Raw genomic sequence first — 15,487 nt, 5'->3', positions numbered from 1 at the left:
GCCGCACTGCGCAGGCTCCGATGGCGGCGGCCCCTCGCCGGGGGCAGCGCGGGGAGGGGGGCGGAGCCGGCAGGCCGCGCCCGCTCCCCGCTGCGGCGAGACCCTCCTTCGCCGCCAGCCAGGCCTCGGCGGCACGAGCACGAGGAGGCCGCCGACATCGATGGCCGCTGGTGCGCAGCTCCTCGCATCTGCCCGCCCGCCCTCGCGCCGCCCGCGGTAGCGGCTCAGCCCAGCATCGGGCTGCACAGCGCCGTGCGCCCTGCGGAGGGCGACGGGAGCAACTCCCGCCCGCCGCAGCCGCAGCTCCCGCTGCTCCGGCGCCTCAGCTTCTTCACAGCGAGACGACCTGGCTTGTGTCGCGGCCCTCGCCCGGAGGGAGCTGGCAGCGCGGCGGCAGCGCCAGCGGGGCCGGAGCGGCGCAGCGAGGCGAGCCCCGGGCAGCCCCGCGGGGCTCGCGGAGGGGACAAACACGAAGAGCCACTGAAAGTAAGCTTTTTTTTTTTTTTTTTTTTTTAATGAGAACGCCTTTCTGGTGTTCTCTGGCTTTATAAGCGCACCCGTCTGAATAACAAGCTACAGCCGTGGAAGCTCACGCATACCCTCGCCAGGCATTCTCAAGGGACCTCGAGCACGTGTCCACCCCCAACACAGGAACACAGTATTTCTGAAATAGTTACTGTCTTTTGTTGTTTCCTCTCATAGGGATGCTTCTAGACATCATTACTATTTAAGTTTTTCCTTTTTATATTAAAATTATATGTGCCATTTTATCCTTGAACTTCACCACGCCTACGTTTGGTTGTATATTATACAAGCTACCCCACACAAACTTGCACCTATCATCTAATGGTTTTGTGTGTTTATCTAGTTTAGTTTATACAGGTGCCTACCCAGCAATTTTTTCTTTACTGCATCAGTGTGTACCATGCAGAGATACAGAACCAGTGCCTTAGCTGGTTAGTGTCACAGCTCTGCTAACTCTGGCTGAGCTATAAGGATTTATAGGAGGTGAAAATCTGAATCAGTTTCTCAAATCTTCTTTAGAAAAATCTTGTTTGGTTAAAGGAAACATTCACCTCTTTAAAGTGAACATTACTCTGGGAAGACAATTCATCTCAGATGGTGGCTGTCATTTATTCTTCAACATCTATGTCTTAGTTACCACACATCAAACTCTTATGCCAAGAAGCATGAGTGGTTGCCTTTATAAAACCATTTCAATTTAATCAAAATAAGTTCTGAATAACTTTGGATATGAAATAATGAGCTACATAATTTTAGTGTCTTTTTCGTGGAGGTAACAAAGCACTACATACAGCAATAGTTTACACAACAACAAATATTGAGTCTTAACAAATGAAATTCCTGAGAAAGGAACACAAATATTTACTTTAAAATTAATATGAAAATTATGGACTTCATCTCACACAGACAATGTACCAGTCTTTCTAGCAAAACCTTAGCATATGTGGAATACACTTCAGGAAAACCAAAGGAACAATCCACAGGAAAATGCAATACATGTGAGTCCCCAAGACTGGACTAGCCAGCTCTTTATTTTTCTTATACAATACTTTATGGAAAAAAAAAATCAGATGTTTGGTCCACCTGCAAAGGTAATGTATATGCAGATCTAATAATGCCATGATTACATTTCTGCTATTTCCTGTTTTTTCTTAAGACACAGACCATATAAGTTCCTGCTCAGTTACAGAACTAATTACTACTACATATTTAAAGTTTGTTCCCCCACAAAAGTTTCATCAGCTTTATCATTGTATCAGCTTATCATTATAGTTTCCAGACGTTATCCAGCCTTCACTTGCTTTCATTAAAGTCAATGGCAAGACTCTCATCGACTGCAAGAAGAGTTAAGCTCTCAGAGAATAAGGCAAGGATGCTAACTTTTATGCAGTTTGGGGTAATGTGATAGTATTGGAATGCACCTTTACACAGGTATGTCTACATGTAAATAACACCCACCAAAAACAAAAAAAAAGCGATGTTTCACAATAGGTCCTGAAATAACATATGTAAAATGATGTAGATTCTTACATTCTATGGAAAGTAATATGCATGAAGCTTAATTGACATTGTTGATGATTTTTTTAAAGCAATACAACTTTGTGATCTTAATTTGGTAATGAACATGTTCTGAAAGCAATATTACACATAAATAATCAGTGTTATGAAACAATGAAATCTAATATAAACACATTATTAAAATATAATTACAGAGTATATTTGTGCAAACAGATTTTCTCTGGTTTTATACTGACTAAGCTTCAGAATTCTGTAAACTGTGAGGCATTTGTCGTGCTTAACATGGCGGAATATATTATGTTCAGTTTCTCCATTATTTTATTTTGTTTAGTCCTCTTCCCATCAAACATGCAAACACTGTCATTACCATTTTTGGCTTCACTTCAACCAGATCATCTGGGAGAGCATATATACGAGCACCAATTTTTCGAGCAACTGAGATTGCATACCTTGGAAAACAAGAAGAATAAAATTGTTATTTTATTTGTATCTGCTAAGGTGCTCAGACTCRCAACAACAGATTTTAATAACAGGACATGCCTATTCAGTCAGTATTTACGCTCTAGGACATTATAATGGGCATTATTATGAAAAAGGTATGTATTAACAATTGCACTGGCAGATGTTTTGTTAGTGGTTATCAAAGCATTTATTTTTCTCAAAACAGAATGGGTTACAGCAGGCTATTAATAAATCAATTGCAGTGGAGCAGTGGTAGGTCATACGAGCAGTGAATTTGAGTTCATATTTTGAATATGATAGTAATATTCTAGAGCTATTTTTCTATCTAAAATGTAATTTATTCTATTTGAAACAAATCAACTTATATCAATGTAACTTCTCACTGTTAACAAATCAATAAATCATATTCATTACATCATGAATTCATGCATTTCCTGCATTTAAGGAAAATAAAGTATTCCTTCAAAACTTACTTAGCGTTATTCAATTTGTCTTCATCAGAAAGGTGTTCTCTTTTGACCATTTCTGGGCGAACTGCTTTTGGTGCAATGGCATCTATTAAATCTAGGACGGGTAAACTAGTGCTAATTGATTTGTCCTAAAAAAAAAAGACCAAAAAGATTAATAAGGAATTTATTTGCTTTCATTACTCTGCCTTCACAATGCAAAAAACCCTACAGCACATCTTATGTTGTTCTGAAAGACAGCAGTGTATTTTGTTGCTTTATTGCATGAGGTTTTCTCTCCCTTTATGAGGCCTAATGTTTTCAGCACGTGAAATCTGTTAAAGGTTCTCTCTCAGTCTTGATATTGTTACACAAATGTAAACAGCTTAAAATGATTTAGTGAAAGCAGAACCCCACCTCTACCCAAAGGGAAAAAAGAACCTTTGGAAGAAGTCCAAGGACCAGACTTATCAAGACAACAAAAAGTTGTTTGCATTCCCCGACTATTCTAATTCTTCTCCTTTTCTCTTAATGGAACTATTTCCTGCAGCTAGCTTGTGGTTCACACTTTTTATAGTTTTGGAGACTCTGATGGTATTCTGAGCTAGTACTAGCAGACTSTGTTTTGTCTTTAATATACTGAAAAGTGTTTTCTTCTGTTCTTAAAATAGCAGATGCTACTGCCGCAATTATTTCTTCCCAACTGTTAAGACTGATAAGCAGCCTCGTACAAGATAATGTCAAACCAACAATCAGCAGACAGGGCCAGTGCGGCTGGCTCTGTTTCTCCAGAGGCTTAGCACGTAAACCATGTGATGCGTTTGCCTTCACCACCAGGCCAGAGCTACGATTTCAAATTCATTGGAGTTCCATAAAGCCTCCACACTAATTATACTTTTAAAAATAGTATATACATTTCTTTAAAGACATTAAAAAGCATGGGATGTCTCCCCAAGACCATAAACCAAAAAACACCTTTGTAATTTTTATCGTTTGCACTGCTGCCAATAAGACTTTGCTTTCTTAGTCCAAACACAATATCAGACCTCTGATTTCTCCGCTATACAATGTAGTAACACAAAAATATAGACAAAAATTCAAATTGTGAAAGAGAATATATACATAATTGTTGTCAAAAATCAGTAGTAAAAGAGATATGCTGAATAATGCTTCTTTAAATCAGTAGCTCCTTATCTTTATGGTCTACCATCAATTGATTTACCTTAAAACAAAAATACTCCCCTCCCCCACCCCCCCCAAAAATACAGACATACCAAAAAATCAAGATGCTAGTACAGATTTTCTTACTTTCAACTTATTTACACCATCATTATTACAATTTATGTAGAAATGAGAGAAGAATCAATCCCACTGAAGAAAATAAGATTAAGACCTGTCTAAATAATTTTCTGCAGTAAAAATTAAATATTTTGTTGTATAAAATAATTTGATATCACCTTCTGCCTAAACTTACCTAATTCATTATACAAGGAGATCTCAATTATTTAACCTGCTAGGCTCTTATATTCCTGTTGTGAATCCCAACAACATGTAACTGTTTCAATGGGTATAGTGGACCTGTATTAAAAGGCTACATTTGTGTGCAATTATCAATCTACCATTTCTAAAGAATAAGATTCACACAGCATAACACAGCTGACATATATATGACTTTTCATGCTTAACACTTTAAAAATGTGAAAGGAAGACTTCCTGTAACAATTTTCTCCTGTTTGCTGAATGGGACATAGTTCCTGCAGTGTTCTGAAGTATTTGCTGACATTGATGTGCTTCGTTAGCTCGGCGGCACATCAGCGATGCTACTGATACAGGGCAGCGTGCTGGTTAACTCGGCCTCCCTCTGCTGGCTCTGCCACTGCACGAGTGAGTAATCTTGAACAGCTACTACTAAAAAACGGTGAAAAATTTTCCGAGTATTTCCAGAATTGTCTTCCATGTCCACAAATATAAGAGTGCACAAATGCAAACATTTGGAAGGTGTCTGACGTGCCATGCCTAAATAAATTCATCAAAAAGGCCCTTTGAAAGTTTAGTTGTTGGGTTGTTTTTTTAATCTTACAGTAGCAATTATCATTTCCTTTTTGTTATTTCTTATTAATAGAGCTGTAGAATACTTTTGAAGATGGAGAGTCTCAAAAATATTTCCTGATCAGGTTATTCTAGCTAATGAGAGATCCACTGTTAAAGCCAATTTGTTAACAAGATCAGATTAAAAATCCCAGATCTGATTATATTTGGAAAGAAGGAAAGTAAACTAATTTGATTACCTTGAAACTGGTAATTGAAGTTTTCTTATTTGCATTTGCAAGTGTCTGATTCACCCATTTAATAATAATTTCATCATTTACTTTTTCCCCCTCTCCAAGGTCTGATAATACATTTAAAGTATACCTTTAATAAAGAAAATAAAAGATAATCTGAATCAAGTGAGTGATAGAACACTTCTCTGCTAAAGGAAAAAAAAAGCAAGCTATAAACAAAAGTAAAATACTACTTCAGAGCAGTAACAGTGCCACGTACTCATCTGCATAAGCTATTTTTACCTTATAAACTAGTTCGTACTTTAAAATCACTTTTTTAGTTGTTACAAGAGTAAAATTACATCCAAAACCCCATAATATCTACTGTTACCTCTTCTTTCTATCTTTCTTTTATTCAGCACATCATAATTACCTCTACTTTCTAATCTTAAATGGTTCCCTAGCATTCAATCACTTTGAAAACTGAATTACAACACTCTGAGAAACAAAAGCATAGAGTGTTTCAGGGCAGGTGTAAGAAAATTAACTTATGGAAAATATTTTCTATAAAAATATTCTTTATTGAAATTAATTTATAATACTATATTTTTTCCTATCAGTGCACTAGCAAGATTTTAATCTTACAGTAGTTATATTACTGCAACTGTGATGGCCTAAAAATCCCCCCTCCCCAACAAGTCTATAGCRTAGACTAGCTCTTCCTACCTATCTTCCCTCTCTTTTTTTTAAGTTTTTAAAAATATTGAAATCACTCCCTGCATAAAGAAAGGTATGGAAAGAATGGAATCTACATGAAATAAAGAGGTTTTTGTGCTTTTGTACTTGCTGAACGATTTATAATTTTGAGATAATGATTATTTTCAACACAATATTCAGTATATGAAGTTCCATTGATTCTATCTAAATGCATGTTTAAAAATGGACTATCATGGCTTCAATCACGACACGATATATAAAACAAAGTATAAAAGTTTATCTTAGAGAAGTGGGAACTTCAGAGATGGCTCTCTGAAATACTTGGTTTTTTTAAATACACTAGCAAATTGCACTTGGTTCTGTCAGTTCCCGCTTTGTTATGCATTTTCTTAGTGTTCCACAACTACAAAAAGCAGCGTTAACTTATGTAAATTGCCATATTTCTTCAAACACTATTTAAAATTTGTAGCAGTATTACAGCCTTATTTGTTAATGACAGTGGTATTTCCAAACAAACAACAAAAAAAGCACACACAAAACATTGTGAAGCTGGTTCTTTGATTACAAAGGGTTCAAAAGATTATTGTTATATTTAAATCTTTGAATGAATATAAATACCTAATTTTGACCTTAAGTTTAATATAGATTAATCTTCTCTTTAGTATTTCCCATATCATTAACTCACATATAGAATAGTTATGATTGCTTCACTGTATAACCAGGTTACTTATATTTTAGGTCAGTCTATTTATTGCAGAGTATGAAATTTTACTCAGATTATGAAACATTTGTACCTGATGATAGCATGTACACCTCCACTAAAGTGAATGCACCTGTTTATATAAGGTGAACTGAACACTTGCCTTAAGTCGCCTTGAAATACATTTTTAATATATATTTATTTATACACACACACACATATACATATTGCATATACTACACCTAGAAGAACACATTACCTTCTCATCAGCTGCCATACCAAAGCCAGAGTCAGAGTTCTATTACCCTCGTTTAGATCATGTCCAGCAATACCAACCAGGGAGAATTTGGCTTTTGTCTTCCCAAGTTCTACTGCATAATTACAATTTTCAATCTAAAAATAAATGTTTAGTGTTTACAAAGAATGAATAAAAAAACCCTTAATATTTCTATAATACAGACCTATAATCTATATGTATTTTGAATTCATTTGGTTTAGTACTACCCATGGTGAGATTTGGGGCTAGAGAAAGATTTCTAGCCTTTCTACACTATGCTGAAATCATAATGCAGCTTTACTATTCTCGCAGATAAAAAACACACTAGGTAATACTCCAGTGATAATCTTATTTCACACCCGAGGAAATCAAGTTCACCTCCACTAAAGTCAATGAAATAGTATATACTTGCATCAAAACTGAATTTGGAACCATATTAAAATGTATTCTTTCTAAACAGACAGTAAGTTTTTTCTCTATGTTTCTGGCTTTATAAAGATCACACAACTAACTGAAAGTTTGGATTTTGCAAGGCTTGTGCAAATTCTCCTGGAGGAATATAAAACTGCTCTGGGAGGGAAACATCTCATGGTATAAGAGCATCAGACACAATAGCTGTGTCAGGCCTGAAATTTTTACTTAGATAGCCTAGTTAGACCCTACATTAAGAATTATGAACAATTGTCCACATTTAGAAGCCAAAGTGATACGTTTGATAAAACAGCTCTCTATTCCTTGAAATAATACCCGGAAAACTCCCCTCCACACCTTTTTTCTTGCCAGCCCTGTCCCAGTAACACACAAATCGACCAGTCCAGAATACTACAAGCAGCACAATGGGAGACAGTGAAACTGGACTGTATTACAGAATATCTACGCACCTTTTTCATATTACCACCGAGTAAAGGATAAGGAGGTTTGTTGACATGGTTCCAATCAACCGGCACACGAGTCATCTCATACAATTGGAAGATTATTAAAGCATCAGAGAGGTCACTAATCAGAGAAAAATAATGTTTTTAATTACAAAATTTCGAGTTTACAATGACAGTGTTAACCAGTACTTCGGACAACTGAAAGTGTACATTAAGCTGCTGAAAAAAATCCAGTTACGTAAATAAAAATTTGTTTTAGTCTTTGAAGAAATTGGCCTATCCTACTTATTGATTCCTGACTTGATTTAAATCAAATTTTATTTTGAACTTTATTATTTTCACAAATCTCAGTGAAGAAAGCAGAGCCACTGTTTTTTCCAACTTTAATTAAATGATTGCTTTCATAAGGTAGGTATAAATAAAAACATCTAGGTAAACAGATTTTATTTATTGAACTAGTTTTAGTRTTTCAGAACTTTCCAAAATGTTAAATACTCGTGCCTAATCTGCACCTACAGTCTTAAAAGCTTATCTTGTCTTATCTTGTGAAAGAAGAGTATTAAGGAAAATTATTACTTTCCTATAATAAATTACATTCCTGATGATCTCCTTCATCTGCTCGCCAACTGAAATTAGTAGTTAGCTGTAAGCATTCTCCATTTTAAGCTATCTACAGAGAAAATGACATTACAGAGGTGATAAAACAGAAGCAATTAATTATAGGAGCAAGTATACATGAAAGCAGATGTTCACAGTTGCTCCCTATATCACATCTTTAATTGATGGCATTTAAATTAACTGCTAGCACAATTTGAAAAGTGATCAGAAACATCTAAAGAGTGCACTAAAAAGTCTTTCCTTTTGTGGGTTTTCCACAGTAAAATCAATTTGTTTAAACCAATTTTTATCTATTAGTAGAACAAATTTTAAATTTATACTATAAATACAATTTATGTTTTATATTATAAATGTAATTTATATTCACATTTCATATAAATTACTGCTATAGTTTATCCCCTTTTGGTAGATATTCCCTCACAGGAGAAGTAAATCTTTATTTAATTAGAAATAGCTTTCAGGGTATGGTTCTATTTAGGAGAATGTGAGAATTTGGGACATCAATTTGAATAGTTCATGAGGAGGACTAGGATTTTGTCTTTCATAGGAAGCTAATAAAACTTTTCTTGACCCGCATTCTGATACTATGGAATAAGTGTAGGCTAGTTTACAAGCACGCTCATAACCATGCTATGTTACAGTCTATTCAGCAGACCTCTACACTTCCTTATAATTCAGGATTACATTATTGTTTTAATAGATTATATGGTCACGGTGCATTCCACTAGTATCTTTCATCAAAGAAAATAAAAAACATGCTGTATAAAACACAAATTACCTCTTTTTTTTTTTCAAGCATAATATTATTTAAAATACAAGTGAATAAATGGAGCATATCACAACATTTTAGGTCTAGTATTTCTATATCCTGAGTGGAATATCTAAATCATATACTGCTTGATGTGGTTCTACAGACCAGTTCTGAAATTCCTCTCGTGGCTATGTGGAACAAAACTTGGAAATCACTATTCTAACAGAAGTAAAATTTCCCTTTCTTAATGTTGTTACTGCACTACAACAGATACTCAGAAATATCTACTTTATTACATCTAAGGGAGATTAAGAGATTATCAAAAGAGGAAGGAAAAAAAAAAAAGCTTTACCTGTATAAATGGTTAACATATGGGCTTACACCCAGTGAATTCATCCAGTTTCTAAATGTCCTTTCTTCCTTACTTTCTCCTGTATTGAAAAGTATAATTCTATATAAATTACTTGGACAAGGAATGTTTAAATGACTCACATATGTACAATCAGCAAGTTACTCTAAATAGCTCCTGCACTACATTTTTTGTCTTAAATTTTTAAGAGTTAAGTTCATCCTTTCCATAACAGTAGTCTAATAAATAAATATATATATTAGTATGTAGTAAGTATAAACTCTGTAAGGTTTATTTCCCCAGCAGTATGTAGCAATACATAACCTACATACTAAATTACCTAAAACTCATTTTAACAATGGATTTGTGGCCAATTATTTGTGAATCAATGCTGCATATATCATTTCCTCTCAAAGAAGGACATTTAAACTGAAAATCCGAGCCTGGAATATCCTCATTGCTTTGTTCTGCTAGTCTGATTATCCAGTGAATGAAAACAGAAAGGATATTGAGGGGGAGAAATCCTCCCCAAAAAAAACAATGAAAGAACAGATCGTATAGAACTCAAACAGTTAAATCTCAGTAAGATTTTTCTTTTCTTTTTTTTGTTTATTCCTTAGTGGGTAATGATACTGAGTTTGTCTAAGAGATTTGTGTAGCATGAAAACTGTCTCATTTAGTACTGAAATTCAGGTTGAATAGAGAACAGCAAATGTTTTTGTGAAATTAAGCTAATGTTTAAACAGGTGTTTAGAATAGAAAGAAAACCTATTTAATATTACTTCTTCAAGAAACAAAGCTATATCATAACATGATTTTTTAGATAAAGATTAGAATTCTAATCTAGGTGTCTTCCCCTTTTATACAAAAAACTGACTTCAAAATACATTTTATCAAAACCATAATTTAAATTCAGACATTTCTGAGAAAGATTTCATCTGTAATTGATATTTTTGCACAGAATAAATTTTATAAAAACATTTCAGCCAGATTAACAATTAGAAATAGATATTCATCCTACTGCTATTTTTTCTTTCTAAATTATAAGGCATTTCTTATGCAATTCAAACTAATATTTGTTTCAAAGATTCACTAGAAAAAAAATTACCGAAGATTCACTAAATGCTAAAACAAAAGAAAAATACTATTCTGCAAGGTCTTCAGACAGTCAGTTTTCACACATTTCTTTCCACAATAAAATTTAAAAGACAATGAAGGATTACATTTTATGACAAAAATATTAATGTCTATTTTTCTGTAAAACAGGTAAAGATCAAGCAGAAGCATGATATAAAATAAATGATACATATTTATAAATAGTAACATAAGAGGTTATACTATTTTGAAGCAAGCCCCTTTTTGTTTTTGTGAAGTTTAGGGTTACTGATCTTTGGGTTAGTTTGCAATGTCTAAAAATCTTTGACTGTAAAGTGCTTTAGGGACACTTGTATGTTGGAAAGACAATAGCTAAATTATTTAAACAAAATCTTACTAAAGAAAGCATAGTTACTCAAAGAGATACTCAGCAACCACACTCAGACTGAGAATTTAAACTGCATGCTTAATACCATCAAAAGAATCCAAAGTAGACAAGCAGGAACGTGCAAGTTGGGAAGTGCACTTTTGGCTAGCAGGAATCCAGGAACTAAAGACAGCATACTGTATTTAATATGCCACTCTAAACAAATCCCTTTATCATGCAACACATAAGCATTCATAAATTTTCCAGATGGCTGAGAACTGACCCATTTTTTCTCTCCATTCTTTTATTCAAAATATACCTTGTGATCCTATCAGGAGCATATCTTCTGCTGTGCGGTGCAGCAGATAGCCAAAATCATAGGAAAACTGCAGAAAGGGGGCAGAGCTACACAAAAGAAAGAGGAGCAATTTGGTAGTATCCTTCATATAGCCATCCTTCTTCTCTGAGATCATTATACTCTGGAATTGAGTGGTAGTAGCCAAAAGGATGAGGTCAAGAATTCAAAGGGCCCCAAATACTTAGATTCTCTCTGAAAGACAACAGAGCTTAAGATGCAGTTTTGCACCCCAAGTTCAACTGGCCTGAATAGGAGTAGTTAACCCTCTCACATTAACAGCCTTAAAGGCTGCCAATAGACTAAGCAACAGCAGCAGAAGAGACAACATACATACTGGAGGATATGTGGGCAGATAGAAGTCCCTCCTCTTCCTCCCCCCAAGAACTCAGCCTTCTGTGTGAGTTAGATACCAGACTCTGCTGCCTTTCCCACAAGGGAGAAGTCCCCTGGAGCAACAGCAACACTCAATTAAAGGCCATGCGATTACTGAGGTCAGGACTTTCTTTTTTTTGCCCACCAAGAACCATTTGTTCCTTTTGCTATGTAGGTATACCTGAGGAATGTGCTCTCTGCATACAGAAGAGCACGTCACCAGACTCATTAAGCATTATCAGAGTATATGGAGAAGATTGCAATTTATGCCCAATGTTCATTGTCTTAAACCAAGCAAACAAAGAGAACAGACATGGCATACTTTTGGGGGTGGGGAGGAGGAAATCATTGGAAAGACAGAATTTAGCACAAGAAAACTAAGACTTTTGAGAAACTCTACTCATCCACTTATCCTCACCCATTTACAAGCCTAGAGCTTTAGATCTTGGTTCATGGAAGGGCCCTACTGGTTGAACCCACGGAAAGAACTATATGGCATTTGACTAGTGCAAGTCTTGCCCCAATTTATATATGCTGAATGGGTTTTTTTGCCRCTCCCCCCTTTCTTTTTAATTATGACAGCATATTAAAGCAATAGAAAAATACAAAAACAATGCAAAATCAACCAGAAGAAAAGGACAGAGCTGATTAAAACACTAGAAAAAAAACAAGATAACTGCAGAATAACACTTTTATGGAGTACAGAAAAGTACTAAATACAGTACCTACATTAGGAGGGGTCAAATCTGCATTTCATGAAGCAAAATAGGAAAGCATTATAAATTATGAGTCAGATTACAACAGCCCATCTATGATGAAACTACAACAAAATGAGTATCTTATATTTTATATAACAATAGCTTGAAAAAAAAACACAGTAAAAACACTGGTTTTTATGGAAGAAAAACATAAGTAACAGAAAAACACATTAACAATATTGCCTTTTGGCTGAAATAATTACTTTGATGGTTTGTATTTACATGCCAGCACGGGAGTTATTATTTATAGAAGGGGGAATATCTTATACTTGCCCCTAAACAGGTAACAGTGGCATGATTATGTCACTGAAACCTATACTATAAATAGCAGTTCAAATGTGGCCAGTACTTAGCATTACAAGTCTAGTATTCAGGTGCTTATAACTTTTCCAACCTGTTTTGTCTGAGACTTTGATCTCACCTAAATATTTTAGGAAAGTTCGGAAATTAGTTCAGCTGTTTTGTATCATGCCAATGAAAACCCTCCTAAATTTGACCAAGTTTTCAGTATTTCAAATAACAGCTAAGTAAAGATTTGCTGGCAGCTGCAGCTTTATGTTCAGAAGAGACCAGCTGAACTGAACATATTCTACCTCCATACAGCTCTTGCATACATTTACGACAAAACTGCAGCAGAGGAAGAATAGGCCTTTACTTCATTCATTCTTCCTGGACACCAGAGACTGCAATGACAAGGGACATGGCAGCTGGAAAAAGGAAGACTGCCTCCTGTGCTTTAACACCTCCACCACAGCTGGCATGCRTGCAACTAGAAGAAGAGAAAGCCTGAGACAGGAGTGGTCTGGGGGATACAAGATTTGTGGAATAGGGATGCAGTGGAACAGACAAGTTGTGGAAAGAGGAGGAGCAAGGAATACAGACTCACCTAGATGGTAAGGAAACCTGATAGGTACAGTAAGAGGAAGGCAGGAGTAGGCAGCGCAGAGGAATGTGTGAACATTGCTGGTGATTCTCCTGAGTGCAGCAAGCCTCATTCTCACCATTCCTCTGAGATCAGCAAACAACTGTGAAATACACTGGCAGGAGCTGTTTCATTATCCTAGATCAGCTGATCCACAGAAAGGGTAACAGCCAAAGATTGCTACCAATAATTAGTGATAACTATCCCTTTATCTCTAGCATTAGGGATCTGAACTGTACATTTAAAGTTCCGAACTTGATACCATAGGATCAATACAGCTTGCTGATCCAGAAGTCTCTTTTTATCAGTTTGCTGCTTTTAAAACAGCAAACTAATACGCACAATATAAATACAAATACAAACAGTGAAAAATACTTTAAAAAAAAAAACTATTACAATTGCATAGTCAAGCACTCTGAATTAGGAAAAGCTAGAATTTGCATATCAGCTAAAATATAAACAGTATGGAAAGGAGCACAGGAAACTAGAAAGGAAATGAGAAATTTTTTGCTCCTGCAAATGAAATGATAGAAGATTATTCAGGAATAGCCTTTGATCAGGCCAACATAAGTGAACAAAATCCCATATTCCAATATTCACAGTAATGGGGACTTCTACTACCAGCTTATATTGAAAGCTAATGAGAAAGCTCTACATACTGGTGTTAACACAAGCACCATCACATAGGGATTCTATATTGCAGCCTAGAAGGAATACCTAAATAGAAATCACTACCATTCTTATCTCCTGCATGCTTAGCAAGATGAGTACCTTCTAATAAGTTGAGATCATATGCCGAATTGTCAGGCTTCTGTAGGGCTGGATACGTGTTAAAGAGATTTGCAACAAAAGCCATATTGAGTTTAGGGTTGCCTGCAACCACATCAGCTGGAGTAACAAACTGCCTGCAGCCCAATTTTTCTGCCTGTTGGAGCATGCATTCAGCCCTCTTCAAGTCACTTTTTTCCTAAAAAAAAACAAACAAAAAAATCAAATTAAAAATTAACTTGTAATGAATACTGGCATGTTCCATTCTTTTCTGAATCTGCAGTCTGGCAAAACTTTAAATGACCTGTGCCAGTCTCTCCCTCTCTCCTCCAGCGCTTGAGCTTGCCCCTCTTCCTATCTTCCTTCACTTGCTTTCTGTCCTTCACTTCCATGGCTGCCCATTCAGCACGCCTCCTGAGTCACAGCAGCAGAGGCAGCAGCCAGAGTGGAGTGGTTTTATTTCTGTTTCCAGGCTGTTGATGCCTGCACTGCACACAGACTGTGGTTCATGTGCCATAGGTTCACCACCACTGCTTTAGACTGACATCCTCAAGCATCATAATTACAGATGATGCCCCAAACCATATGTGAGAGTTTGAACTTTTCAGAATGTGATAATCGACCACCTTGTTTTTCTTTGAATATTTTTCCTCTGAATCTTCTCAGTTTGTAACCTGTGTTATGAATAAAGTTTTTTTTTAATTAATCTATGTAGAATAAATCAGTCTTCAAAACCATGCAGCATATAACTTGTGCCTCTAATCTTCATAACACTAGTAGTTATAACTCAGAAGGAAATGAGTTAGTAACTGAATTACTGTTAGAATGAAATAACAGTCAGTAATTCAACATTTGTACACTCTACCAGAAACTTGCTCCAGAAAAACATGTTACATGTTATTGATACTGGCTTATAACCCATTAGAAAACATGAACATATAGGATATTTGGGGGGCGGGGGAGGAGGACTACCCTTTCTCTCCCCCCTTCTCCCCCAAAAAAGAACAAAACAAAAGCAACAAATAAAAAGATCTCTCTTCATGGGAGAACTGAAGCTCACTTGTAAGAGAAAGTTTTGTATTCAGATATAATTTTGCATGCAGGTTTTCATAATTATAAATGAATGAGATTCCACTTCTTAGAATTCCGATTGATACAGATATCTTAGGCAGTAAATTGAATTTTGTATCAAAGCATTCTCAGAGTAAACTTTCCAAGCAGCATTAAATAGCAGCTTACAGAAAAGCGTTTTCACATCTGCTTAGACTAACATGTTTTCAACCCTCCTATTGCTTTACAATTTGTTGCTTGAGGGTTGCTGCACTTCCCTTCCCTGCTTGTTAGTGGA

The 15,487-nt window shown here is 35.9% G+C and overlaps 1 protein-coding gene across 4 annotated transcripts in view; it reads right to left on the bottom strand.

Moving 5' to 3' along the window:
* Positions 1-1,518: 1,518 nt before the first annotated feature.
* PLS1 (plastin 1) overlaps positions 1,519-15,487 on the bottom strand; it is a 50,027-nt gene continuing 36,058 nt past the window's right edge. For 3 of the 4 annotated variants that reach the window (XM_026087011.1, XM_026087010.1, XM_026087012.1), the window contains exons 10-16: positions 14,143-14,338; positions 9,503-9,581; positions 7,788-7,902; positions 6,889-7,022; positions 5,240-5,363; positions 2,979-3,103; positions 1,519-2,492 (exon numbers count right to left, since the gene is read on the bottom strand). In XM_026087011.1, coding sequence (XP_025942796.1) covers positions 2,357-2,492; positions 2,979-3,103; positions 5,240-5,363; positions 6,889-7,022; positions 7,788-7,902; positions 9,503-9,581; positions 14,143-14,338 — 909 coding nt within the window. In that variant the 3' untranslated portion in view covers positions 1,519-2,356. Of the gene's footprint in view, positions 2,493-2,978; positions 3,104-5,239; positions 5,364-6,888; positions 7,023-7,787; positions 7,903-9,502; positions 9,582-14,142; positions 14,339-15,487 lie in introns of those variants that run through there. The other variant, XM_026087013.1, reaches the window with a different exon arrangement.

This window comes from Apteryx rowi, unplaced genomic scaffold (assembly GCF_003343035.1).
Source record: "Apteryx rowi isolate R43461 unplaced genomic scaffold, aptRow1 scaffold_70, whole genome shotgun sequence".
Lineage (NCBI taxonomy): Eukaryota > Metazoa > Chordata > Aves > Apterygiformes > Apterygidae > Apteryx > Apteryx rowi.
This window is presented reverse-complemented; position numbering and strand designations above follow the sequence as displayed.